At 36.3% G+C, this 27,962-nt stretch overlaps 1 protein-coding gene across 12 annotated transcripts in view; it reads left to right on the forward strand.

Moving 5' to 3' along the window:
* Positions 1 to 27,962, forward strand: part of TIA1 (TIA1 cytotoxic granule associated RNA binding protein) — a 33,193-nt gene that overhangs the window by 1,467 nt on the left and 3,764 nt on the right. Inside the window, exons 2-13 of one of the 12 annotated variants that reach the window (XM_077766340.1) lie at positions 250 to 355; positions 7,905 to 8,007; positions 11,831 to 11,929; positions 12,619 to 12,673; positions 12,846 to 12,878; positions 14,121 to 14,208; positions 17,347 to 17,422; positions 25,113 to 25,221; positions 25,611 to 25,706; positions 25,823 to 25,907; positions 26,284 to 26,407; positions 27,575 to 27,720. In XM_077766340.1, the coding sequence (XP_077622466.1) occupies positions 7,990 to 8,007; positions 11,831 to 11,929; positions 12,619 to 12,673; positions 12,846 to 12,878; positions 14,121 to 14,208; positions 17,347 to 17,422; positions 25,113 to 25,221; positions 25,611 to 25,706; positions 25,823 to 25,907; positions 26,284 to 26,407; positions 27,575 to 27,720 (929 nt within the window). In that variant the 5' untranslated portion in view covers positions 250 to 355; positions 7,905 to 7,989. Of the gene's footprint in view, positions 1 to 249; positions 356 to 7,904; positions 8,008 to 11,830; positions 11,930 to 12,618; positions 12,674 to 12,845; positions 12,879 to 14,120; positions 14,209 to 14,229; positions 17,423 to 25,112; positions 25,354 to 25,610; positions 25,707 to 25,822; positions 25,908 to 26,283; positions 26,408 to 27,574; positions 27,721 to 27,962 lie in introns of those variants that run through there. The other 11 variants (XM_077766333.1, XM_077766334.1, XM_077766335.1 and 8 more) reach the window with 11 other exon arrangements.

The raw sequence follows: 27,962 nt of genomic DNA on the forward strand, positions 1-27,962 counted from the left end.
TAATCTGTTACGTTGAATATCTTCTTAATAGGATGCAAGAATTAGTGGGTGTCCCTTTTTTTTGAAAGATTATGTCTGTAGATTAATATTCCTTAAAAAACTATTAGCCTTATAGGCTTTATGGAAACCGTCCCCCCCCCCTTTGCTAGAAGTATGATAGCCAGGAGCATATTGGATTAAGCATTGCTCATCTTTTATCATGTCTTTAAATTTAAGATTCTTATATTATTTTGAAATTTTTAATTTCAGAAACTGCCAGAAATATCTGGGAACTTAAACCTTTTTATTACGTTGAGTTGGGAATATCAAATAATGAAGACAACTTCAGCTTTCTCAGGCCAGTCTACAAAAGCAGGTAGTTAAATTGTACTAGTATGGGGACAGGGGACCAACCGTTGCAGGAGAAATAATGAAGGAGATTTTATTCAGATATTTATTGAATGCTTATGATTGCCAGGTTCTGTGTTAAATGCTTTACATGTTCATTTAATCTTCATCAGAACTCTGCAGTAAAAGGTCCATTTTTGCAGCTGAGGAAAAGCCAAGCTTAAAGTTCAAGTAACATATAAAAAGCCATATACCTTTTTATTCATCATCCTGCAACTCTACTGTCCTCAACTCTTTAACTCGTAAAGCTAAATGTGCATTGTATTATTTACTAGAACACTCCATGCAAGAATCTCTTTGCTAAAGTAGTCCATGCTCTAACATTGCATGTTATCTCCCTGGCTTCTACCTCCCTTAACCAAAACTCCCCAGTCTTCCAGTGAGACCAGTCTTGATTAAACATGAGTAAGTGTTAAATGCAAAAGTTTTCCCAGCAGTGTTTTTACTTTTTATATGAAATGTTTTGTTTTCATGAGCTTACAAGTCAGGGCCTTTTAATATGTTCTTAGCACAGTGTCTAGTCTATGGTAAGTGATCACTACATTTGTTTTAAAAGCTGATATAATTCCAAGCAATGAATCAAGATTTTCGTTCTTGAGAAAAGATAGTCTAAGTATCACCTATGTACTTAAGTGGCTTAGAGGAAATACCTTCATTTGCCACAAATGAGTGTTCACCATTGTTAACTTAGAGATCACCAGTGTTCAGTTCTTGTCAGCAGTACTTTGGAGACATTGTGAGGAGTGGTTTGATTTGGGGTATATTTTGAAAATAGAGCAACAGTAATTACCAAGAGACTGGAAGTGGGGTGTGAGAATGAAGTAAAAAATTAGTAGGTTTGTTTACAAAAGTGTAATGTCAGTCATCTAAAATGTTAGTTTGGGGGCAGCTGGGTTCAGTCAGTTAAGCTTCTGACTCTTGATTTTGGGTCAGTTCACGATCTCAACTGTTTGTGGAATTGAGCCCTGTGTGGGGCTCTGCAATGACAGTGTGGAACCTGCTTGAGATTCTTTTTCCCTCTCTCTCCTAAAGTAAATAATCTTTAACAAAGTAAATAAATTTTAAAATGTTAGTTTGTAACACATCCTGGTTGGCTCAGTCATGTGGACTCTTGATCTCCTGGTTGTAAATTGGAGCCTCACTTGGGGTGTAGAGATTACTTTAAAATCTTAAAAAGTGTTAGTTTGTTGCAAAATATAAAAATGAGAACAGACTTGAGAGCGTGGACCTGTTAGGATGTCTGGAGGCACTGCATTAGATACATTTTTTCCGGCTGGGTTAGGTATATGGTCTGACCTCCGATTAAAGGAAATGCCAGCTAATAAGAGGGTTTCAGGTATCAGAAAAGTGACAATTGTTAAATAATAGGATATGAAGCTGATGTATATGTACAACCATTTGCTGTTCTACATAATTTCATAATTAGTAAAAGACATATTTCCTCCTGAATCAGCGTAACTCAGGCAAAATGGGATAATTGTCTAGCAAATTGCAAATGTTCAATAGTAATTCTGAGAGCATACAGTTACGTCTTTGACAAATATTTAGAGAATACATAAAATGTTCCAGATAGGGCTCACAACACTAGATATATACCATGAATAAAAATGAAAATCTCTACACTTAAGGAATTTACCATTAGATAAAAACTTATTCGTGTTTTTAACTCATTTACAGAAGCGTTGCAAATTCTGCACTTTGATACAATGTTTATTTACATGTCAAAATAAACCCAGTACAGCATTCTGCTTTGTCAGTTTCTCCTGTGGGTTAAATTTTCTAGAGCTATACTAATAAAAATTAATGTTTTAAATGTTTTGGATTCCAGTTTCATAGCTATTTGAACTTAGTTATCAGCTTCAAAAATTGGTGTGAAATCCTATCCCTAGCAGAACTGTTGGTAACATCGATGACTTTTTCCATTGGTTCTTCTCAGGTAGCTTTTCATTTTGAAAAATTAAAAACCTACAGAAAAGTAACAAAAATAATACATTGAGGATGTAGGTGCCTTTTGTGTTGGTTTACTAGTTGCTAATAGCCAAATTTACCATATTCAGGTATATATTTTTAAAAAAATTTTTAACATTTGTTCATTTTTGAGAGACAGAGCAGGAGTAGGGGAGGGACAGAGGGAGAGAAGGAGACACAAAATGAAGGCGGCTCCAGGCTCTCAGCTGTCAGCACAGAGCCCGACACGGGGCTCGAATCCACCAACCGCGGCATCATGACCTGAGCTGAAGTCAGACACTTAAACAACTGAGCCACCCAGGTGCCCCTCAAGTATATATTTTTGATGAACCATTTGAAAAGACATGACACTTCAGGCCTAAATATTTTGCCCTGTATTTCCTAAGAACAGGGCATTGTCTTACATAACCCATAATCACAATATAATTTTCATATCGAAGACACTACTTTGATACACTATTGTAAGCTAATATATACAGTTCCTATTCATATCTATCCAATTGCCCCAGGAAGACATTTTTTTAGTCCATGGAAGTCTATTTGTCTTAACAGTTAATTCTCATATACTTCTCTCTTTACTTTGCAGTTCTACAGAGGATTGGCACATAATCTCAATGTTGGTGTAACAAATATCAACATGAGATACTTTAGTCTATGCTGTTAATGAGAAGTCCATGGAATAGCTATAAAAGGGATATTTCAGTGTTTAAAAACATTGAAAAAATCAAAACTTACATAAATGTAAGAAAATCACATTTTTGTTTAGTGATCCAATAGACATGACAGAGAACCTTGGCTTACTGCTGCTCCAGTATTCAATTGGGATTTTTTTGCTAATGCAAGGAGCAAAAAAAAAAAATATAAGCATTAAAGGAATTTATAAAAACAAGCTATTGGACACTCCCACATTTGCAGGAAGGTTATAGAACCTGACTTAGAAAATGTTCGGGAAAGAGACTGCTGTCAGGCTCACAGTCACCGTCAAGGCACAGACTCTCGGGGTGCTACTATCACATCCACTAAGGACCAGATACCACAGCTTCCGCTTTCACTGGACATAGGACTCCACTGCTGTTTGCCACCAAAATGGATTTTCTTCAGTCTCTGCTTCTTTAAGCCCTATCTTTGTCTTCTGTTCTCAGGACTAGTTTCTCTAATCAACCTAGCCTAGATCACATGTAAGGGAGACTACGAAACCATATCAAGACTTTTCAGCTTCTATAGAGAAGTGAGCCTCTGCCATAGAGTGAGGATTTCTCTAAAAATAGGAAGGAAGATGTTTGGCAGCACTCTCCCCCCCAAAAAATAAGTAACTGACTACACGTGTAACTTAAATCTGTGGTGTTAATTGGAAATCCTCTCTGCAGAAACAGAATAGTATGTGACAAAGTATGGAACAGCTAAAGAAATTACATGAGAATGAACTTTGTAAAGTATGGTGTGTTCTACAAACTATAAGAAACTTGTTTGTTTTTTAATTGAAGGTATCATGGGTCTGCAGATTTTAAGTTTGGGCTTTTTGTTTCAGATTAATATTTAGCAAATAGATTTGGAAACATTAAACTGCTAAAAATTTGAAGTAGGTAGGTATTAATGATTAACTTGTTGGTAAAAAACAAAACTAATGGGTTATTTTTATTTGCATAAGGAAGAAAAATACTTTAACGATTGACTTATTTGGTATGAAAATGTTATATATGTTACTTGCAGTTTATTTTAATGGTGTTGAAGGTTGAGAGCAAGTTGTTTGTGTAACTTCCTCTGAAGAGCATTTCTCTAAACAGGTGTATGTAGAGTTTATTGATAGAGGCTCCTGGAGCTTACAGTATACAGCAGGCTGTATTAAATAAACAATTGTAAAGCAATACAAATCCCAGTGCCTTTTAAAGTAGCATTTTAAAAAAATAACATATCTCCAAAGTAGGTAATAACACTCAGAATATGTCTCAGAAAATTGGACAATTTTGCAAAGAGTAAGTGATAGAATTGCAGTTCTCTAAATACTGCCTGCTTGTTACTAGATTATTTAGCTTTAGGAGAGTAGGTGGTAGAATTAAATTTTCAGAAGAGCGATTTTTTTCCTTAATGATATATGCAATCCTAAGATTTTCTTATAGGTATAAGAGTCAGGTGAAGATAGGCATAAGAGTTGCATAGATGGTTCAGAATTCTCATATAACCTTCACTCAGCCTCCTTTAATGTTGAAAACTTACAAAACCATGGTATAGTTATCAAGACTAAGAAATTGACATTAGTACAATACTATATTAACTACAAGGTTTATTCCAATTTTCCCACTAATGTCCTTTTTCTATTCCAGGATCCAGTCCAGGATACTACATTGCATGTAGTCATCTCATCTCTTTACTCTCCTTTAATATGTGAGGAGGAGATGTCTTACATGACTATGGCACTCTTGAGAGGGTTTCTCCACTATACAGTGACTACTTTTTTTTTCCCACCACTATTAATTAGAATTGAGTCACGAAGACTAGCCTACACTCAGGAAGAGGGAAATTAAGCTTCACTTCGTAGAGGGAGGTGGGGATATACATTAAGAGAACTGATTCATTGGTTAGAACTAATCATTAAATATTTCAGAGGAGATACTCTGAGGCTCTATACATATTCTATTTCTCCTTAAAATTTTCATTAAGTAAAAGATCCATAGGTGTATCTTGCCAATAGCAGTTAATACTGTGGTGGTTTAGTGGTGATTTCCCTCATTCCTTCTACATTTATTGATTAGAGTTCTGCAAGAAAATACTAACCCCTCTCCTTCCCCCCCAAATCTAGGTTATAGTCAAGGATTCATCATGGTATTTGGTTGTTGTCTTTCAAAAAATTTTTTTTCATTTATTTATTTGAGAGAGAGAGTGCACTCATCAGGGAGAGGGACAGAGGGAGAAAGAGAATCTTAAGTAGGCTCTATGCTCAGTGTGGAGCCAGACATGGGCTTGGTTCCATGACCCTGAGATCATGACCTGGGCCAAAATCAAGAGTCTGGATGCTCAACTGACTGAGTCATCCAGGTACCCCTCAAGTTTCTTTAAATCAAGAACAGGGCTCTCTTTTTAATTTTTTTAGGACTATTTATTTATATATTTTCAAGAGTTGAACACTTAACTGAGCCACCTAGATGCCCCTAGGACAATTTTTTAATTATTTTATTATTGTTTATTTTTTGAGAGAGAACATGCATGTATGCATGAGTTGAGGAGGGGGGGAGAGAGAGACAGAGGGAGGAAGGGAGGGAGGGAGAGGATCTGAAGCGGACTCTGTGCATTTAGGGCACAAGCCATGAGATCTTGACCTGAACCAAAGTTCAGGATGCTTAAGTAACTGAGTCAAGTGGGCACCCCAGAACAAATTTGTTTTTAATTTTTTTTGTTTATTTGTTTTATATATTTCTGGGAGAGAGAGAGACAGCGTGAGCAGGGGAGGATCAGAGAGAGAGGGAGAGACAGAATCTGAAGGAGGCTCCAGGCTCTGAGCTAGCTGTCCAGAGCACGATGCAGGGCTTGAACCCATGAACCACAAGATCATGACCAGAGCCAAAGCCAGACGCTTAACCAGCTGAGCCACCCAGGCGCCCCAGGACAATTTAAAGGAAAAAAAAAAAAAAGATTAAATGGGCGCCTGGAGACTCCGTTGGTTTAAGTGTCTGACTCTTGATTTCCACTCAGGTCATGTCAGCAGAGGTCATGATCCCAGGGCCATGGGATGAGAGCCCTGCATTGAGCTCACCACTGAGCATGGATTCCACTTAAGATTTCTCTCTCTCTCCTTTTGCCCCTCTTCCATGCTTGTGTGTGTGTGCACTCTTTCTCTCTCAAATAATAAAAGATCGAACAAGTTTTCTTATATACTACTCCACATCTGAATTTGTATTTTATAAACTTAGGTCTAAATTTAAACTTGACTAGATTCAAGTTAGACATTTATTTGAATACTTCATACGTGATGCTGTGTATTTTATATTGTACACACAAATGTTTCGTCCATCCATAAAATGATTTAAAGTTTGATCTCTGGCCCACAGTGGTGAAACAGCCAAGGCTGTCTCTTTTAGGGTTGAGTTTTCACTTTGCAATGTTAAGTAATCTGTGTAATAACTTTGGGACCCTGCAAATAACCTGTTTTCACACCATCCTTTCATATAATGGTTTCGCATCCAGTAATGATTCCTGCCTGAATTAATCGTTTCAGTAGGGCTGACACATTGTTTACTAATTTAATTCCCTCTATACTTACTGACCAGCGTTTTTCTGTAAATGACAGTTTTACCTTCATCAACTAGATCTATTAGATTATACTATACTCTAGTTTCTACTCAGGGCAGGATAAATGCTTAATTACCGATATTCAAGATAAGGACCTGATGGGGGCACCTGGGTGGCTCAGTCGGTTAAGTGTCCAACTTTGGCTCAGGTCTGATCTCACAGTTCGTGGGTTCGAGTCCCACGTCTGGCTCTGTACTGACAGCTAGCTCAGAGCCTAGAGCCTGCTTCAGATTCTGTATCTCCCTCTCTCTGACCCTCCCCTGCTCACACGGTCTCTCTCTCTCTCAGAAAAAAAAAAAGATAAGGACCTGATGTATTAACCTCTAATACCGGAGAACTGTTGCTGGTATAGATGTTGCTCTTGATTTTTGAGTATCATTACTTGATCTTTGAATGTTGTTCATTGTTTCTGAAGATGCAGCCCTTCTCCCTTTGCCATTTTAACCTATTCCAATGCTTTCATAAGTAAGGACTAAATACATGTCTATGGAACCAGTAGGTGGAAGGAAGGAATTAGAAAATCTATACTTTCTGGCATGTGTGGATGTTTATTTTTCTGGGGAGAAAGTCCATAAAAATGAGAACTTACATTTGTTGGGAGGTTGTCTTCTGATTTCAGAAGTGATAAACCTCCCAAGTCATGACATATCTAGAAATCTCATTTCAAAATAATTTTGAAAGTTTCTTTAAACCGTTTAAAAGATTATGCCAGTCATGTGGTCCTGTAATACACCATTTACACTAATTAAGTTTGTTAGTCACCAAGGCATATTATCTGTTAAGTCTCCTGGAATCCTTCTCCCTCTATACTTCCACTGATTACTAATATTTATTGGAAAATTTCCATCCCTTTGTGACCATGTGCAACCCGTGATAAGTGATTTACCTATGATTTTTCAAAAATACATTGTGTGAACCAAAGTATTGGTTGGATGGTATAAAGTGTGTCTTTCTAAGGTAAACCTACAAACTTAGAAACAAAGAACAGGTTTGATTTGCAAAACCTTGACTAAACACACACACACACATACACACACACGATTCTCTCTACTAGTGGTGTCAGTGTATTTGCAAGCAGCATGTCATACATCTGCTTTGAAAGAAATTTTGAAGTTCTCACAAACTCAGAAGCTCTTCCCAAAAGTGTAGTTTAAAGCAGAGATCTACCTATTTCCCAAATTTCTTTTTCAGTAAGCAACTTTAGAGACTGATTTAAAAAAAAAAAGCAAACTTAAAATGGTAAGTTGTTTTTCTTTGTGTTTCAGATATGTCGGCAACCTTTCCAGAGATGTGACAGAAGCTCTAATTCTCCAGCTCTTTAGCCAGATTGGACCTTGTAAAAACTGCAAAATGATTATGGATGTAAGGGTATTTTACTTAGTTAACTTTCTTCTTTTTTATTTTTATTTTTTAGTGTTTGTTTTTGAGAGAGACACACACATGGTATTAAGCACGGGAGGGGCAGAGAGAGAGGAGGAGACAGAATCTGAAGTGGCTGTCAGCACAGAGCCCAATGCGGGGCTTGAACTCACAGTGAGATTATGAGCTAAGCCGAGGTCAGACGCTCCACCGACTGAGCAACCCAGGCACCCCAGCTTTCTTCTTTTTTAATACATAATTTAAACCCATTACTTCCAGGAAGGTTTTTATTTTTTAAGGATAGTTTTATTTTTATATTTTTAAGTGTTCTCTACATCCAGCACTTAATGGCTCTTGAACTCACAACCCCAAGGTCAGGAGTCACATATTCTCCCAACTGAGCCAGCCAGGCACCCCTCCTCCATGAACTCTTAAATTAGTTAATACATAGGTGCCTGGCTGGCTCAGTCAGAAGAGCATGCAATTCTTGATCTCAGGGTTGTGAGTCTGAGCCCCATACTGGGTGTACAGATTACTTAAAAAATAAACCAAAACCCAAAAAGCTGCAAGATCATTCATTTAAAAAAAAAACGGGGGGGGGGGGGGCACCTGGCTGGCTCAGTTGGAAGAGCACACAACTCTTAGTCTTGGGGTTTTGAGTTCAATCCCCACATGGGGAGTAGAGATTACTTAAATAAATGAAACCTGAAAAAAAATTAGCTCATATAGTCTAAATTTCTAGTAATTATAATGTATTTGAATCAGTTTTAGCCAGTGAGTTTAATTTGTTTTATTAGTAAATAAAGGAAGAAGACAATAGAACTAATCATTTCCTGAGCAGATGACAACTTTAGTAGGCTCTTGTTTTAATGTGCATTGTTTTATATGTGGTGTCAGTTGATTGGCTAGTCTGAAAATTCAGTTACTCCAATTACATTGGGAAATTGGGTCAAAAATAATAGATTGTGAAAGTGGGTTTTTTTGTTTTTTTTTTTGTGAAAGTGTTTTTAACTTTTAAAATGTGATGATTCAAGTTTTCTTACATGGTGGCAGTTCCCATCCATCAGATCATAACATATAGAAAAAAACACTGAATTCGTTGATCTGTAATTGCTGTTAACCCTAAATCATAGTATACATAAAAAGACAAGTCTGGGGCACCTGTTTGGCTCCATTACTTGAGCATCAAACTCTTGATTTCGGCTCAGGTCATGATCCCAGGGTCGTGGGATCAAGTTCCACTTTGGGTTCCATGCTCAGTGTTGAGCCTGCTTAAGATTCTCTCTCCTAGGGTACCTGGGTGGCTCAGTTAGTTAAACATCTGACTTTGGCTCAGGTCATAATCTCACAGTTTGTGGGTTCAAGCCCCGCATCAGGCTCTGTGCTGACAGCCAGCTAAGAGCCTAGAGCCTGTTTCAGATTCTGTGTCTCCCTCTCTCTCTGACCCTCCCCCGCTCACCCTGTCTCTCTCTTTCAGAAATTTGAAAAAAAAAAAAAAAAGGTATGAATTCCAGTCTATTCACGCTACTGGACTGGTGTTCATATTTATGAATGTTATAGTCTCTGGCGTATAAAGGCTGATAGTGTGAGTGCTTAGGTTCTTTTTATGTAAGAGGTACAGTTTTTTCTGGGTACAGATTAAGTAAAATGAAGATGCTTTTTCAATTGATTATACTTAAGCGTAAGCTGCTTTTTCTAATCACATCCTGTTGCCTGACTGCACTGACTTTTGTAATACAGTTACCATTAAGTGTAGCATTAGTTTGAATTATGCAATTTTTAAAACATTTTTATATTCTCTGATTTTTTTGAACTATTTTTTTTAAGTTTTATTTATTTATTTTGAGAGGAAGAGAGATGCAGGGTGGAGGGGCAGAGAGAGAGAGGGAGAGAGAGAATCTCAAGCAGGCTTCTCACTGTCAGTACAGAGCCCGATATGGAGCTTGAAATCACAAACTGTAAGATCATGACCTGAGCCGAAACCAAGAGTTGGACACTTAACCAACTGAGCCACCCTAATATTTTTAAAACAAAATAATGATCGTCTCAATATTATTAGTTTTGTGGTTTCTTCCTCACTCTAACATTCTTAAAAATCCTTGCCAATGACCTTTTTAAAATATTAATTGTGCTTGAAACAAAATAGTGTATTTCTTTATTCTACAGTCATTCTAGTCTTTTGAATTAGTTTCCTGTTTTAACAATTATACTTAAGAGATTATGGAAAGAATTAAAAAATGGACTCTTAAAAGTCATTTTATATTTTGCAGATAGGTATAAAATATGAGGTGTTTTTTCTGCTGCTTTATTTTACCATAAAGCATCCAAGCTTATCAGTCCTCATCTACTTGGAACATCAGCAGAAAAGAGGAGAATGTTTAAAAGACTTCTAAGCAGGCAAAAAATTGATGTCAGAAAGTCATATTCTTTTTTTTTTTTTTAAAGTTTATTTTGGGAGGGGGGAGAACGAGCAGGGGAGGGGCAGAGAGAGGGCGACAGAGGATCCAAAGCAGGTCCCGTGGTGACAGCAGAGAGCTCGATATGGGGCTCGAACTCAGGAATGGTGAGATCATGACCTGAGCCAAAGTTGGACACTTAACAAACTGAGCCACCCAGGTGTCCCTCCTCCCCCCCTTTTTTTCCACAGAGAGAGAGAGAGAGCATGCAAGCTGGGGAGAGGGGCAGAGGGAGAGGGAATCTCATAAGGGCTCTAAACTCCGCACAGAGCCCAACGCAGGGCTTGATCCTGTGACCCTGGGATTATGACCTGAGCCAGAATCAAGTCAGACACTCAACTGACTAAGCCACCCAGGCACCCCAGAAGGTCCACATTCTAAAACCTATTCTAAAAACTTCATTTACCAGAAAACTTTTTCAGTTTTCAGAGCCTGAACAGGTTTAATAAAGTTGGCTGAGATTTTCCGCTTAGCAAATTAGAAGCAGTAAGGATATATGTATGTTTATAGCAATAAAAGAGTAACACATAACAGGGAAGGGAGAGAAAAGATCATTAAAAGTCAGCACTGAGAAAGCATAAGAGTCTAGTCAAACTTAACTAATGTCTGTAGTAAAAGAAATAATTATGTGATGAGGAATGTGTGTTTAGCTTATATATTCATTCATCCATCCATAAGTAGAACACTTAATCATTAATACAAAATTAAATTAAATGTAGTAGTATAGTATAACCTGTTGAAAATGTTGTGGGGTTTTTTTTGTTTTGTTTTGTTCTGTTTTTAATGTCTATTTTTGAATAGGGCGCCTGGGTGGTTCACTTGGTTAAGCATCCGACTTCGGCTCAGGTCATGATCTTGCCGTTCATGAGTTGGAGCCCCACATTAGGCTCTGTGCTGACAGCTCGGAGCCTGGAGCCTGCTTCCGATTCTATATCTCCTCCTTTCTCTGCTCCTCCCCTGCTTTGTTCTTGTTTGCTCTCTCTTTCTCAAAAATAAATAAACACTAAAAAAAAAATGTTTATTTTTGAGAAAGAGAGGGGGCTCATGTGGAGGAGGGGGCAGGGAAAGAGGCAGAGGATCTGAAGCAGATTCTGCACTGTCAGTGATAGCTGGATGTGGGACTTGAATTCATGAACTGTGAGATCATGATGTGAGGCAAAGTCAGAGGCTGAGCCACCCAGGTTCCCTGAAGAAGATAATGTTTTATAAAATTACTGTATTTCATTTTTAAGTGTTTACTTCCTTATCTGAAAGTTTATTTGTAGAATGGACCCTTCGTTCTCCTTAGCCTAGTAATTGAGATACACAAAACTTTACATAATTCCAAGGTAATGAGAGTGTACAACTTAAATTTGGCTTTTGTGTTTCTTCGACAGACAGCTGGAAATGATCCATATTGTTTTGTGGAGTTTTATGAGCATCGTCATGCAGCTGCAGCACTAGCTGCTATGAATGGGCGGAAGATAATGGGTAAGGTAAGCTGTCATAATTAAAGAAGGTGACTTGAGGGGTGTCTTGGTGGCTCAGTTGAGTGTCTGACTCTTGATTTTGGCTCAGGTTATGATCCTAGGGTTGTGGGATCAAGCCCTATATTGGGCTATGTACTGAGCATGGAGCTGGCTTGGGATTTTCTCTCTCCTTATTTTCCTTATTTTTCTTCTCTCTCAAAATGAATGAATGAATGTGACTTGAAAATTTTTGTTGCATGTAGTTTTGTTTATCTTTTAGAAGTAGTATATTCACTTTATAGCAAAAGGTCACATTTAATATTTGAAAGATGTGATTAAGCTTTTAGAGGACACGTTTATGTTGGTATTCTTCATGGTGCCTCACACATGGTAAATACTAAAATATTTGTTGAATTACACAAGCTTGGATGAAACATCTAGAACTTTGGATACTAATGGGGAAGAATAAAAGGAAAGAATTTATTGTTACTTTAGATACGAAAGGTTAGTTGAATGTTAACAGAGAAGTACGTAAGATTAGGATTTGCCAACATTTGCGTAAGTGTAGGTTAAAAGATAAGTATTGAAACTTTGACCAGCCCTTGAATGTTTCATCTACAACATATACCTTTCTATGTGTTTATAGATACAAATCTTGTAATACCTGATTTTGAGCTTTATTGTTATGGAGTATAAATGTAGAAAATTTTTTTTAGGAAGTCAAAGTGAATTGGGCAACAACCCCCAGCAGTCAAAAGAAAGATACAAGCAGTAAGTATATTTTATACTCTTTGAACGTTTGTTTTTATTGTACACAGTAGTTTTATTGTAAAGCATATAAACATCATACATGTTTGCAGTAATGTTTTGATCGTTATCCTAAGATATGATTGAATGTGTTTGTGTTAATAAATTTAAGAACAAATCTAATCTTTGTCATCAGGTAGTACCGTTGTCAGCACACAGCGTTCACAAGGTAATTGTATCTTCTTAAACATAAAATGAAATCTCTTGAAAGGGTATTCACTAACCACTTGAAGTTTTTTTGTTTGATATTGGGGGGAGGTGGGAGGGAGGAGGTCGTATTTCTGTTTGTCTCTCAGGCAGTAATTTTCCCCCTTCTTCCCAGTGTTGACCAAGTGTGGCTTATTCACTACTTTGGTGCTATTTCAAGCTCTCTGACCCCCTTGGTAGCAGCTGATGCCTTAGAAATACTTTCACCAACTAAAGGGCAAGATACCCTGCTTCCTTGAGGTCATGATCTGTGCTTCATACCCAGATCTTCTGATTGCTTGAGTTGCTCCTGAAACTGTGTTTCCCAAATGGCAATCCAATATGTTGCTTAAGGCCTGCCAAATGGGGGTAACTTTTCTTTCCAAATATACTTTGTCAAAGTTGATGTATGTGTTTCTTTTAAAGCGTTGATCAACTATTTTATATTTTTATGTTTCTTTTTTTTTTTGAACATTGTCTTTAAAAAAAAAAAAAACTTCACATATGGGATCGTTAATTCTCTCCAATGCTTTTTTAATGGCTCTGATATAAAGTGAAGGGATTACTGTTTTCATTCTGTTGCCTTCAGTCTTAGTTCACTTGCACATGGATTCACATAAACTGAATGGTGTAATGTCTGGGCAACCAAAACTGTTGGCTTTTGAGAAAACTGTCAAATACTTTAACATCAAACTGTTGCAATGCAAGGTATTTCTTTGATTGTTCTTCACAAAATATGGTTAAACCAAGTATATCATGTAGTTTAGTTAGCTTCAGCATATTGTCTTTAACTGAGGCAAATCTAGTCTACATATCTCACAGTACCACTATTTTATTTTATTTTTAAAACTTTAATATAGTGGTAAATTGGATAAATGTAAATAATTACTATTAAAATGGTAATTAAGTCATTAAATTTTTTTGCAAAACTTACTATATATTATTATATTATTGTTGTAGACAGTGTAATCATTGTCTGTAAGTAGAAATGTAATTGTCAGTTTCCAGTTAGATATATCACAGTCTTTAAGAGAATCTTTCCTATATTATGACCTTGATTCATTATGTGTAAAATTGATAGGATTTGTATAGACATAGGATAGTGTTTTACTTATACTTTACAATAATCTGTAAATTAAGATTACTTTATTAAATAGATTTTAGTATATTTTATATTCTAAAATTTTATTTTTCTTTTCACTTCCCCTTCCTTCCCTTTTATAAGATCATTTCCATGTCTTTGTTGGTGATCTCAGTCCTGAAATTACAACTGAAGACATAAAAGCTGCTTTTGCACCATTTGGAAGAATATCGTAAGTAACAGAATATAAATTTAAACTGATTTTAATTAGAAACAATCTTATGTAGAAGTAATTTGAAAATCTGTTATGAATTTTGGATGTTAATTTTAACACTGGAGTATAATTCCTTACGTTTAGAGACTATTTAAGCAGTTTATGACCAAAGATTATTTTTCCCATTGATAAATAAATCTTTGGTCTTTAATTATTTTAAAATCCTTTTTCAGTTAGCATGAGCTCTTACGTGACAAATTTGCTATTGTACACATTGTTTCTTTTATATAAGTGTCTTGCTAGCTTGGTCATAATCTTTAGTAACCTTGTGCTGTGACTAAGGTATTTGTACATTTGGGGCACTTCTATGATACCATGCATTTTGTGTTAATATATTTTAACAAAAAGAAACCTTAAAAATTGACCCTAAAAAGCAGTTGTTAAATGTTAATACCCAGGTATCTACCCTTTTGTGGTTGTTGTTACTGTTAATAATAATGCCTTTATGTATTTTGTGGAGCACTGTCTTGCTTGCATTTGTTATTAATCATACAGTGTAGGCCCTTTGTAAATGGCTCACTCAAGGTAGTATTCATCATAAGAGAACTTCAGTATTTTGAAAAGCGTGCCATAATATAGTAAGAATAAGTTGATTACAGTACTTATAGGTACTTGCTGAATTTAGAAAACAGAACTTTGGGATTTCTGGTTGCTTTATTATTGTTATTCTAGCTAGAAGAATAGTAAAAAGGAAATGTTAGCTTTGGTTTGGTTTGAGAAGCAGACCAACAGCAGAGATGAGAAGATGAGACTGGAAAGTAAATGCCAATAGTATTGGTGATAGATTTGGGGAGTTTTCATTTGAAGAGTTGTAGTTCATTCGTAGGATGAAAATGAACAGTGAACAAGGAATGGCTGGAAGATCAGGGTTTATAAATGGACTCTTCTGTTAGGCGACATTTTTTTCTTTGTGAGAATGGATTTGGAAAATAAGTAAAGTTCTAATTTCTTGATTGTTCCTTTTAATCTCCCTTAGGGTTTTGATGATGGTTAGCTTACTTTCAAATATCTAGACTGGAAGGTCTTAACCTTTGGCCTCTCAAAAGCTCTATAAATCTCTGTATACAAAATTTTGTGTTTGTTTTCATTTTGGTGTGGAGTATCTTGTAAGTTTTATCCTATTTTCAGAGTAGTCACAGGACCATAAAAGGATTAAAGAAGGATTAAAGAACCCTGATCTAGATCTTTGCTGCTTCTTCCTTAGAGAACCCTTTCAGAAATAAGTAAGACTTAAATATATTTCAAGGCTAACATATCCTGAAACTTAACTTTAAGAAGAAAAAATTTTTCTAACATTTTAACAGATTCAAATAGCTATTTTATTAAATGCTTTGACTTTGATTGAAGTAGCTTTTGTGAAAACAGGGGATTTTAGTTTGGGATTAGATAAAGATTATTTAACAATCCAGGCTTTTCATTTAAATGACTCAAATTTTAATAATTTCATGACTTTAATCATGGATCAGTAATTTCTTTTTGTTAAATATGTTGGTATCATAATTATAGTCTAGATTTTCTTATCAACCATGATTATTGATGTGTATATATATATTTTTTGGTAAGTCCTCTCATAACTTTTATGATTTATAGATTATAATTTTCATTTGAGATAATGTATAATGTTTAAGTTTTAGGCTACCCCAGGAGTTAGCGTTCCTAAATTTAAAAGAACCAATTTCAACTGGTAGCATCATTTCCTTTTTTTGTTAAAGGAGATAAATTGATAAATATATATTGAAAGGTTCTTGTGATAGGCATTCTCTGTAGAGATCCTACAGCAGTGCTCAGTTTATAGATGGTGTGCAGTAAAGTGGTAGCCTATTAAAATATGTAGTATAAAAGATACAGTATTTTTGTGCCCTGCTTTATGTAGTTTATACTCTATTCCTTGAGTTTAGGGTAGTTTAACAAGTTTTGGTATAGAAGTGAGTCATCTATCAAATGCATGTGTACCATACCAATAATTTAAGTATTTTTTCATATTGAGAAGTGACTTGCATTTAGTTTTCCCTTTCACCACCACCTCTTTGTCATTTTGACCCTCAACATTTAATAAATCACTTCTAAATTGATCGAAATATGCTTATGTATACTTTAATATAAAATTATATTGCATGGCTTTCTGACTTGGGTTTTTGTTGTGAAAGTGCCTGTTTTGTTCATGTGTCCTGAGAGAACAAGCATTGTGACATACCTGGCTAACTTAAAAGCAGATTGCCTGTGAAGCACAATTTGAGTCCAATTTTTTGAGGTATGGAGTTTTAGCTATCATGGCTGGGTTTTTTTACTCAATCTCAAATAATAGGGCTCTGGTTATTTTGCAGAGTATCTCTGAAGAATGGACAGAATTGCCCTGGCTAACTACAAGCTACGGTTCACAGTGGATAAATGTTGGCGTGCTTTTTTACTTTCTGACTTTTTAAAATTTTGCTTTTATATCTTGTAGTTTCCAATCAATCTTATATGATTGCTGATTTAAAATTCAGTGTAAAATCTTTTCTTATATAGTTTAAAACTAAAGTGTGTGTCTACTGTTTTTCTTCAATGATTTAGCATTTCTGGAAACATCAAGTTCTCAAAATTTACCCATAGTCCAAAAGGGGGGTGTCGATTGATCTGAGAAAATGAAATAATTTAATTAATTTAGGAAATATACAGCCTTTCATTCTTTCAGTTTCCAGTTTTCTATTTTAATTTTTTAATGATTAGGTAGTATATGGTATCAAATAGAAAATTATAAATTGCATGGTTAAAGAAAGCCATTCATCTAATGTGCCTGTGAACCCTATAAATGGTTAAACAATTTCATATGAATAGCTGCTTTTACCATGCTTAAGATTTGAAAGTTTAAAAACTTTTTGAAATGGGAGGCAGTTTTTGTACAGTATATACATATATATTTAAGAAGTTATTGATTTGCATGTTTATAAAGCCTCATTTGCTAATACATGATGTTATAGAATTTAAAAAGGTAAATATGTATTAAAGGTTCATTTTAATGAAGATGAAACATAAAAGTGAGTTGTGTATGACATTCTCATTTGATATACAGAAGAGAGTTTGTAAACCTAAACTTATGATTATTTCTGATTTCAGAGATGCCAGAGTGGTAAAAGACATGGCAACGGGAAAGTCTAAAGGATATGGCTTTGTCTCCTTTTTCAACAAATGGGTGAGCTCAGTTAAAAAGTGCATGTGTGGTCTTTAAGAGTAAAGAATAAAAGTACTCCTTTTGTTTTAATAATTTTCTCTCATCTGCCATTTGCTCATTTCACTGATAATACCTTCACAAGAGGATATTTTTCCTGTTTGGTCATTTATTCAGCACTTATTTAGCACCTCACATATGCCAAGTACTGATAAAATGTTTTCAGAATATAGAAAGTAGAGACGTTTAAATTATCAACCAAAGGTAGATATTAAAAATCTCATTTACTTATTTAATTCATGATCCCTGTTTTATATTCTCATGATAATTTAAAACTAATCCCATTTTCTGTTTCCTTCAGATATATGAATATGCGTAGCTGTTGATTATTACAAATTGATTTTTGTAGAGCATGTTATTTTACTAAATTCTATTATTTGTAGTAATTTTCCATTGTTTCTTGTGTCATTGGTTTTGGGGGGTTTTTTGGGTTGTTTTTTTTTTTGGTTCTTGTGAATTTTTAAAATCTAAAATTCTGTTATCTGCAAATACATATAATTTTATCTAAAAAAATAACTCATTAGGTTGCCTGGCTGGCTCAGTTGGAAAAGCATACAACTTTTGATATCAGCGTTGTGAGTTCAAGCCCCACGTTGGGTGCAGAGATTACTGAAAATAATAATAATAAATAAAATGCTCCAATTGGTGGGAACTTTAAAAATATATATATTAATGTACTTGAAAATGTCTTATCATTCTTTCATTTAACAATCATTTACTGAGTACCAACTTGCATGAACTTGAAATTTTCAGGTTTTGTGGAATAAAGGAAGGACAATGCAGTTTATCAAATGAGAGGCAAGGGTAGGGTAGAGGGAAAGCATGTAGTGTGACAGCTGGAAGAAATCTTTGACATATTTCTGCATGCAATGTAATCATGTGCTGTTGTTTAAAACAATATGTGTGTGTATATCTATATCTATGTATACATAAACACATATGGATATATATACACTAATAACCAGTACTTCTAGAACAATATAAGGAAGCTCTATAATTACTGATTATGGAAAGATTTCCCTGGGAAATTAGATGAAAAGGCTCATTTGTAAAGAAAGGAGCATGCATTTGTTGAGTATCTCTGTCTTCTAGCAGGGATAAACAAAAAACTTGCTACAGAGTTTCCTATTTGGAGGGAGGAAGTGAGAGGCAAACGGAGGGCAGAGTGGGAAGCTTCTGACATTATACTGCTTGAAGATTGAACCTTATAAATATATTATAAATTCAAATAAATGATTTACCTCTTTCACTGTAATAACTCAAGGTTCAAAATAGTTGAATGCCAGAGATACCACACTTCAAAAATACAGGGGTGAATGGTGGGAGAATATATATGCACTGGAATATATGCTAAAGTTTCCTCAATTTTAGATCTTAGTGTGTTGCTTTTATGTTACGACTGTCGTTTGCCAAAGATAAATACAGAAACACTACTGTACTTTCAGTATAAGAATGCCTTAGGGGGGTTAAAAAGAAAAAAGAGTATCTTAGAAAATGAGCGAGCAGGGGCTCCTGGCTGGCTCAGTCTTGGAGCATGTGACTCAATCTCGGGGTTGTGAGTTCAAGCCCAGTGTTGGTCATAGAGTTTACTTAAAGAAAAAAAAGTTTGAAGAAAATGAGCCATTAAGAGTTTTTGATAGTATGCATTGTATTTTAGGAAGATTTTTCTTTAATAAGCAAGATGTATGAAATAGATACTATATCATTTCTTAATAGCTTCAGGTCAGGTTCATGACCATAAGTTATTGTGCCAGTTCCTTCTGGGTTTTTTAAAAATACATCTGTTTGCAGTTATGCCATATATTGTCAAACTTTCTAGTTACTGTTTCTGCTTCCATTGGAACTACTGTCTGGTTATTCCTCACTATGAAGTTTTACTATCCTGGGGCACCTGGGTGGCTCAGTCGGTTGAGCGTCCAGCTTCAGCTCTGGTCATGATCTCGAGACTTGTGGGTTTGAGTCCCGTGTCAGGCTTTTTGCTGATAGCTCGGAGCCTGGAGCCTGCTTCGGATTCTGTGTCTCCCTTGCTGGTGTTCTCTCTGTATGTCTGTCTGTCTCTCTCTCTCTCAAAAATAAATAAACATTTTTTAAAAAGACATTAAAAAAAAAGTCTTACTATCCAGATATTTTCTATAAGAGCTTGCAACCATTTTGCCCAGAATTTATTTTCTAAATCAGAAATCTACCTTAACAATATTCACATGGCTTCCAAGTTTGGGTAGGAAAATATAGAATGTACTGCACTTGTATCTCAGCTGTTCATAGTCACATCATATTTGGGGATCTGTTTAAATGTGTTTTGCAATATAGCTGTCATCTTCATGAAGTGAAAATTTTTTCTAAGAAAGTAGGAAAATCTGAAGAAAGTGAATAAGCCTGAGAAGTCAGGAAAACCCATGTATTAAAATATAACTTGGAAGTGGTAAAACATATTGAGAGGTGAAAAGATAAAAGTTCTGCCGTGTACATATGTCACCTACCAATTATAAGGGTTTTTTTTCCCTATGAGATGAGAAAACAAAAACCAAGAGTATTGGTTTCAAAAGCTTTACTGTTTTGTTGTTGTTAACATTTGTTTATTTTCTGAGAGACAGGGACAGAGCATGAGGGGGGGAGGAGCAGAGAGAGAGGGAGACACAGAATCTGAAGCAGGCTCCAGGCTCTGAGCTGTCTGCACAGAGCCCAACGTGGGGCTCCATCCCATGAACTGTGAGATCATGACCTGAGCTGAAGTCAGATGCTTAACCAACTGCCACCCAGGTGCCCCCGTCAGAAGCTTTACTGTTAATCATAGCATCATATTTAGGAAAGGTAAAAAAAATACTTCCTACCATCTGTTGATAGCCACAATTAGTGTGAGTTCCTTGGAGGATTGATATATAGGATTTTAATGTTTTGTGCCATTTTGGGGAAATAGGTTAAGGGCTTTGGTGGACTAGGAACTAATTTTTTCCATTTGAGTTTATGGCATTTGGCCCCTACTATATAAAAATTACTAACCATATTTAATATGAAAGAGAACAAAGAATATCTGTATATGGTCTCTGGAGTCAGCCAGAGATGAATTTGAATCCTAATAGCCATTCCTATGGTAGGTTTGAGGAAACTTTGAGGAAATAATTAAATTTCCTAAGTTACATTTCAGCTTCTGTAAAATTTGTGTTATGTGATTGGCGGTGCTCTGGTGTTGTGAAGTGTCACAGCCCTAATTGCAATTACCCCCAACTCCCTTGCCTCTCTTCTCAGGTTGGACATGCTAGGGACAAACGCCAGTACTGATGGAATGTAGCTTTTCTGCCTTTTCCGAAGTAACTAAATACTGCTAAAGAAAAACTGAGTCCACTGGTTTGGCTTCTAATTTAACAGTTACACATGTTAAGTGAGTGCATGGTACTATCTTTGTAAACCTGCTCCTTTAGTTTGACTTCCCATTCTTTGCTCTCTGTCTCCTCCTGTCTCCTAAAATATTCCTTACTCTTCTCCATCATCACCTCAAGTTGACAACTATATGTTTCACTGAAAAAATAGAAACCATTATATAGGAATTCCCTCAGCTTTCAACTACCAAAGTACATAGAATTCATCCACCTTCCTCTTCTATTACAATAGAAGACATGTCCTTCCTGTAAAAGGGCAAATCCCTCACAGTTGAGATTCTGCCTCTCTTGCCTTTTCAAGACTTTGTCCCTGTGCTTATTCTTTTGTTTTCCTACCATAGCTTTCTGGAGGTATAATTCACATACCATAAAATCTACTTGTTTAATGTGTATAATTCAGTGGTTTTTAGAGTATTTTCAGTACCCTAAAAAGAAACCACGTGCTCATTTTTAGTCACTGTACTTTTCCCTCTATACTCTCCCCTCCTCAGCCCTGAACAGCTATTTTTTCAAGTGTTTGTTTATTTTGAGAGGGAGAGAGAGAAAGAGCTAGCAGCGGAGGGGCAGAGAGGTAGAGATAATCCCAAGCAGGCTCTGCACCGCTAGTACAGAATCTAGCACAAGACTCCAACTTATGGAGCGTGAGATCGTGACCAAGCCAAAATCCAGAGTCAGATGCTTAACTGACTGAGCCACCCAGGTACGCCAGCCCTGAGCAACTATTAATCTTCCTATCTATATAGATTTCTCTGTTTCAAACATTTTCTGTAAACAGAATCATATAATATGTTCTTTGCTGTACTCTAGTCCTGTGTCATCAGTCTTTCCCTCTCTCCTAGATCATTCCCATCAACCAAAAAACAAGTTCTAATATGTATTAATCAAAACCACACTTGGGGCACCTGGCTGGCTTAGTCAGTAGAGCATGGGACTCTTGATCTTGGGGTCATGAGTTCGAGCCCCATGTTGACCATAGAGCCTACTTAAAAAAACAAACAAAAAACACCACACTTGATTCTATATCCCTTTCCTACTGCATTTCTCTGCTGTAATTTAGAATTAAACTTCTCAAAAGATTTGTTTTCATGCTGCTTTCTCTTCTTCATCTCCCATTCACAGCTACCTACACAAACACATGCACATACCATAAAAAGTTTCTTCCCTCTCTTGTTAGTAGTTTTGTTTGTTTCCTAGGGTATCACAGTACTGTAAGCTGAATGACTTAAAACAACAAAAATTTATTCTTTCAAAAGTTTTGGAGGTAGAAGTCCAAAATCAAGGTTGTCATCATGGCCGTGCTCCCTTTTAAGACTCTGTGGTAGAACACTCTCTTCTTAGTTTCTGACAGTTGCCAGCAATCCTTAGTATCCTTGGCTGGTAAATAAATAATTCCAGTCTCTACCTTTGTCTTCACATGGTACTTTTTAAGTTTATTTATTTATTTTGAGAGAATGTGTGCAAGGGAGAAAGAGGGAGAATCCCCAAGCAGGACTCAATCCCATGAGATCATGACCTGAGCCAAAATCCAGAGTCAGATGCTTACTGACTGAGCCACCCAGGCACACTGAACATGTTTTTAAAAATTTTTTATATAATTTTTTTTATTTATTTCTGAGAGAGAGAGACAGCGTGAGCAGGAGAGGGTGAGAGAGAGGGAGACACAGAATCTGAACTAGGCTCCAGACTCTGAGCTAGCTGTCAGCACAGAGCCGACGCTGGGCTCAAACCCACAAACCGTGAGATCATGACCTGAGCCGAAGTCAGACACTCAACTGACTGAGCCACCCAGGCACCCTAAACATTTTTTTTTTAAGTTTAATTATTTATTTATTTTGAGAGAGAGAATCACAAGCAGGTTCCACGTTATCAGTGTAGAGCCTGATCTGGGGCTTGTACCCACAAACCATGAGATCATGACCTGAGCTGAAACCAAGAGTCAGATGTTTTTTAACCAACTGAGCCACCCAGATGCTTGTCCTCTCTCCTTTTTTTTTTTTTTTAATTTTATTTAATGTTTGTTTATCTTTGAGAGAGAGGGAGACACGGAATCCAAAGGAGGCTCCAGGCTCTGAGCTTCAGCACAGAGCCTGATGTGGGGCTCGAACTCAGGAGCCATGAGGTCATGCCCGGAGCCGAAGTTGGATGCTTAACCAACTCAGCCACCGAGGGGCTCCTCTCCTTTTCTTGTAAGGACAGCAGTCATATTATCTTTAGGACCCACCCTAATCCAGGATGATCTTATGTTACCTAATTCATCTGCAAAGACCATCTTCCCAATTTTGATCACCTTCACAGTTGGAGGAGCAGATAGTAGTTAGGATTTTATATCAATTTAAGGGACACAGTTCAACCCACAACAGTAAACATTTCATGAGATTCAAGCTAATAAATGTAAACATTGTGTGTTTCTTTTTAAGAATATGCATTTCCTTTTTATGTGTCTCAAGAATAGCCTTTAGCCTAGAATCTGCTTGTTCTTTCATGCTAGATTAGGCCCATTTTTGACATACACAAATAAGAATTGCACCCTTTTACTTTTCAGTCCACTGTAAGCTGGCTTCTCTTCTCACTCCTACCAATACTGCTCTTTTCAGATTTACTGCTAGATTTCTATGTCTTGGCTCTGTGACAGTACACTTTTGTGAGTTTCTTCCCTTCATCACTGAGAACTTCTTTTTCATCATCTTAGCTAATAATTTTTCCTTTACCTAGTTTTCAGATGTTGCTGTTTTGAGGGCTCTGTCCCAGGATGCCTTCTATTCTCTCTCTGGTCTTTCTTCATGACTCTAAATTTCATATCTCCAGTTCAGTTTACTTTTTTATGCTCCATTCATATTAACACATGATTTTCATTTAGATGTCTTACATCTCAAACATTGTCTTTTTTTTTTTTTTTTTTTTTAAAGTTCATTTTGAGAGAGAGAGAACCACCGGCAGGGGAAGGGCAAAGACAGGGGACAGAGGATCAGAAGCAGGCTCCCTCCACCCTGACAGCAGAGTCTGATGTAGCGCTTCAACTCACGAACCGTGAGATCATGACTTGACCCTAAGTTGGACACTTAACCAACTGAGCTGCCTGGTGCCCCACAAACTTAATGTGTCTTAAATGGAGCTCTTTGTTTCTTCCTTAAACCTGTTTTCCTCCTCCCTCCTCGGTTTCTTACTTCAGTAAATGCTAACACTGTCCTCCTACTGCCCAAGCATGAACATAGCTTATCTTTGATTCCTCCCATTTTACTTAACTGTGCATCACCACAGTTCTGTTGAGTCTTCCTATAGATTATATCCACTGCTACTGCACTAGTCCTAGTCACCAACTTTTATTTTGCTGTAGGTATTGGGTTAGTCTCAAAGTGTCTTTTTCCTCTTATTACCCATCTCCGTAAACCATTCTCTTCCTGGTGCTAAGAATGGCCTTGTTAAAACCTAAATCAGATCATGACAATCTCCTACTTAAAATCTCTTAATTTTTTCCTCTGGTACCTGTTTTTGCTCACTAGATTCCACTAAAGCTAGTTACCTTTAACATGCCTTTTCATTCCAAACATCCCAAACTCTTTCCTGCTGTAACACACTTTGCAGTTCTTTTCTCTCCACCAGGGCTTTTTTCCCTTGATGCTTTGACTTGGCTAGCTCCTGTTCTTCCCAATTCCAGTGTAACTGTTGTATTTCAGAGAGACCTTCCCTAATCGTGCTGTCTAAAGTAGATCCCAAAGCCCATGTTCTCTATCCCATCCTTTTGCTCCTGTCATGGCATTTACCACAATTTGTCAATAACTTTACTTGTGGCCCCGGAAGAATGTCAGCTCTGAGGCAGCAGAGACCACGTCTGTCTCATTAACCAGTGAATCCCTAGCATTTAATCTCATGCCTACCTAGAACATGGTAGATGTTCAGTGTTTACTTGTTGGATGACTGAGAAATGAAATACTGTCATTAACAAGCTTGTTGGATTTTGTAAAGTAAGATTTTCATCCATAGTCTGAGTTATTAAATGAACTTTATAAGGGGCTTTGAGCTTTTTTAGGGAATTAACATTCACAAAATCTGATACCCAAATAAAAGAAAGATAATTTAAAAGCATCATTGCATTTAAGAAACCTATCATATATTGTGTATTTTTTTAATTAAATGCAAGTTAGTTAACCATTGTGTATTTTATAAAGCATTTTCATTCAGAAAACCTTTGTGAAAAACAGCTGAATTTTCTCTACTGCTAGTAGTCATTTCACATCAATTAATAATGGCTTCTTTGTCATTTCTAATGTGCGGAACAGGATGCCGAAAATGCCATTCAGCAGATGGGTGGCCAGTGGCTTGGTGGAAGACAAATCAGAACTAACTGGGCAACCCGAAAGCCTCCAGCTCCAAAGAGTACATATGAGTGTAGGTGTATTGGAGAAGAAAAGGAAATGTGGAATTTTGGAGGAAAATACGCTAGATTTTAAATGTTAGAGCTGTTCCCGGAGACTTATTGCAGAAATAGATGAGAAGCAAATCAAGACTACTGTTCAAAATGTACTTAGTTTTCATTTTTGTAATTTTAAGTAATAAATGATATTATTTCTAATGTCAAGTCTCCTATTAAAGAGAGAATATTGAGTAATTTTTAGACATTCTTGGGGGGGGTTAATCCTCAAGCAAATGTAGTATGTATTCTATAAGCATTTTGGTCAGCGTGAAATTTACCGTTGCAGTAGTGTAGTTAATGTTGGTTTTCTCATTTTGAAGATTTCATTTCATGAGTTTAAAATATTAAACTTTTTCCTCCCCAGCAAATACCAAACAGCTGTCATATGATGAAGTCGTAAATCAGTCTAGTCCAAGCAACTGTACTGTATACTGTGGAGGTGTCACTTCTGGGCTGACAGGTATAGGACGTTTACCTGTGTGACATCTTGAGGTTAATGTTTTTACTGAAAAGCTCAATATCTGTATTGGATTTTATATAACTTAGTGTGGTTTGTTTTTGTTTTTTGTCTACTAGAACAACTAATGCGTCAGACTTTTTCACCATTTGGACAAATAATGGAAGTTCGAGTCTTTCCAGATAAAGGATATTCATTTGTTCGGTATGGGTGGTTTATTTTAAAAAAACTTTTTCTCCCAAGAAATGTTTGAATATTTAACTTAGCAGTTTTCTTAAAAATTTACCTCGATTATAAAGAAATAAAAATTTCTCTTGGATTTAGCAATACTTGCCACTTTTTTAATTGGCTCCCTCCTTGTTACTACAAGGCCAGTAGAATATTCTCTATTTAAAGAGACGTTTCTCCAGAACTACAAGCTTTTTGGAAAAAAATATAGCAAAGAAAATAAACCATCTTATTGATTCTTTTGTATGAACTGCGTGTTTAACCTCAAGCTCAGCTTGATTTTTATAAACAGACTTTATTCATAAGTACTTTAAAAGTTAATATTGGTGATTCTTAGCACTATTTCCAATAGGTTCAATTCGCATGAAAGTGCAGCACATGCAATCGTTTCTGTTAATGGAACTACCATTGAAGGCCATGTTGTGAAATGCTATTGGGGCAAAGAAACTCTCGACATGATAAATCCTGTGCCACAGGTGAGAGGGTTCTTGGCTTTGCACAGTAATTGCTGGGCTAATAGTAAGTTATTTTAAAGTGAAATTGTTAGAGGAATGCCTGGGGCTCAGTCGGTTAAGCATCTTATTCTTGACTTTGGCTCAGGTCATGATCTCACAGTTTATGAGATCAAGTCCGAAGATGGGCTCCTGCTGACACTGCAGAGCCTACTTGGGATTTTCTCTCTCCCTCTCTCTCTGCCCCTCCCCAGCTTGTGCACATGCACTCAGGCATGTGCACGCTCTCTCAAAAATTTTTTCAAAAAATGAAATTGTTGATAGTCCGTGTTAATAGTTTCTGGCTAAAATGATAACGTATAAGGGCTCTTCTTACATGTATTATAGTTCTAGAGTGGTAGTTTACCTAGCAGGGTATTCAGTTTTTTTCTTAATACTTGGTAGATAGTTTCACATACTATTTGAAGAACTCACAAGCATGTTTGACTCAGTTGAAACAAAAGCTATAAACGTATTTAGAGCGTTGGCATTTTCTTCTAGATTTTGCTGCTTTTGTTTTTCCAGGCAGCTTTAGTGGTTTCAAATGTGATCCCATAAAGATTTCTGTGAGGAAACTGTAAATGGAGCACCAAGATAAGAGTAAGAAAATCCTAAACTATGTGTGTTTCTTAGGTAAACTGAATATAAGAATAAGTAATCTGTATTTTCCCTATCTAGCTTACAAACCACTTATACATTATACTGAGTTTAATATTTATTACTAGGGCTTTACCTGCTACCTTATAGAGTGTGCAATTTAGAGTATCATGTAGAATTACAGCAGTATAACCTTACTTCTTTTTCTTTGTTTGCATTAATTTTATAAACTTTTGTTTATCCTTTAATTTTTTTTAATGTTTTGAAAGAGAGAGGACACGTGTGTGTGAGTTGGGGGAGGGGCAGAGAGTGGGAGACAGGATCCCACTAGACAGCGAGCTAACCCCTGAGAGCCCAATGTGGGGCTTGAATTCACAAGATCATGACCTGACCCATTGTTGGATGGTTAACCGACTGAGTCACCCAGGTGCCCATCCTTTGATTTTAATTATAATAGTGGCCCTATGTGTTATGGCTATATATTTGTGGTATATTAGGACTGTATGTGTACATACAACTTGAATTAATACTAAATTACTTGTTATAATTTAATAGCAGAATCAGATTGGATATCCACAAGCTTATGGCCAGTGGGGCCAGTGGTATGGAAATGCACAACAAATTGGCCAGTATATGCCTAATGGTTGGCAAGTACCTGCATATGGAATGTATGGCCAGGCGTGGAATCAGCAGGGATTTAAGTAAGCACATCTGCTCTTTTCCTTTATTATTAACCTTTGAAAAAAATCAAGAAGTTAGGAACAGATTTTAAGTAATTAGTAAGTAATGTGGTCTTCCGTCTAAAGGAAAGATTTAGTTTAAAGTGGTTTTTAATTTATATCTTTAAGTGTATTTCTTTAAAAATTTGTCTGGAAATGTGCTGCCTTGAAGTATAACCAGTGTTATAAGATTTTTGGTAATGCTTGGTAATGAATCAACTAAT

Source organism: Crocuta crocuta, unplaced genomic scaffold (genome assembly GCF_008692635.1).
Source record: "Crocuta crocuta isolate KB4526 unplaced genomic scaffold, BGI_CrCroc_1.0 scaffold113, whole genome shotgun sequence".
NCBI lineage: Eukaryota > Metazoa > Chordata > Mammalia > Carnivora > Hyaenidae > Crocuta > Crocuta crocuta.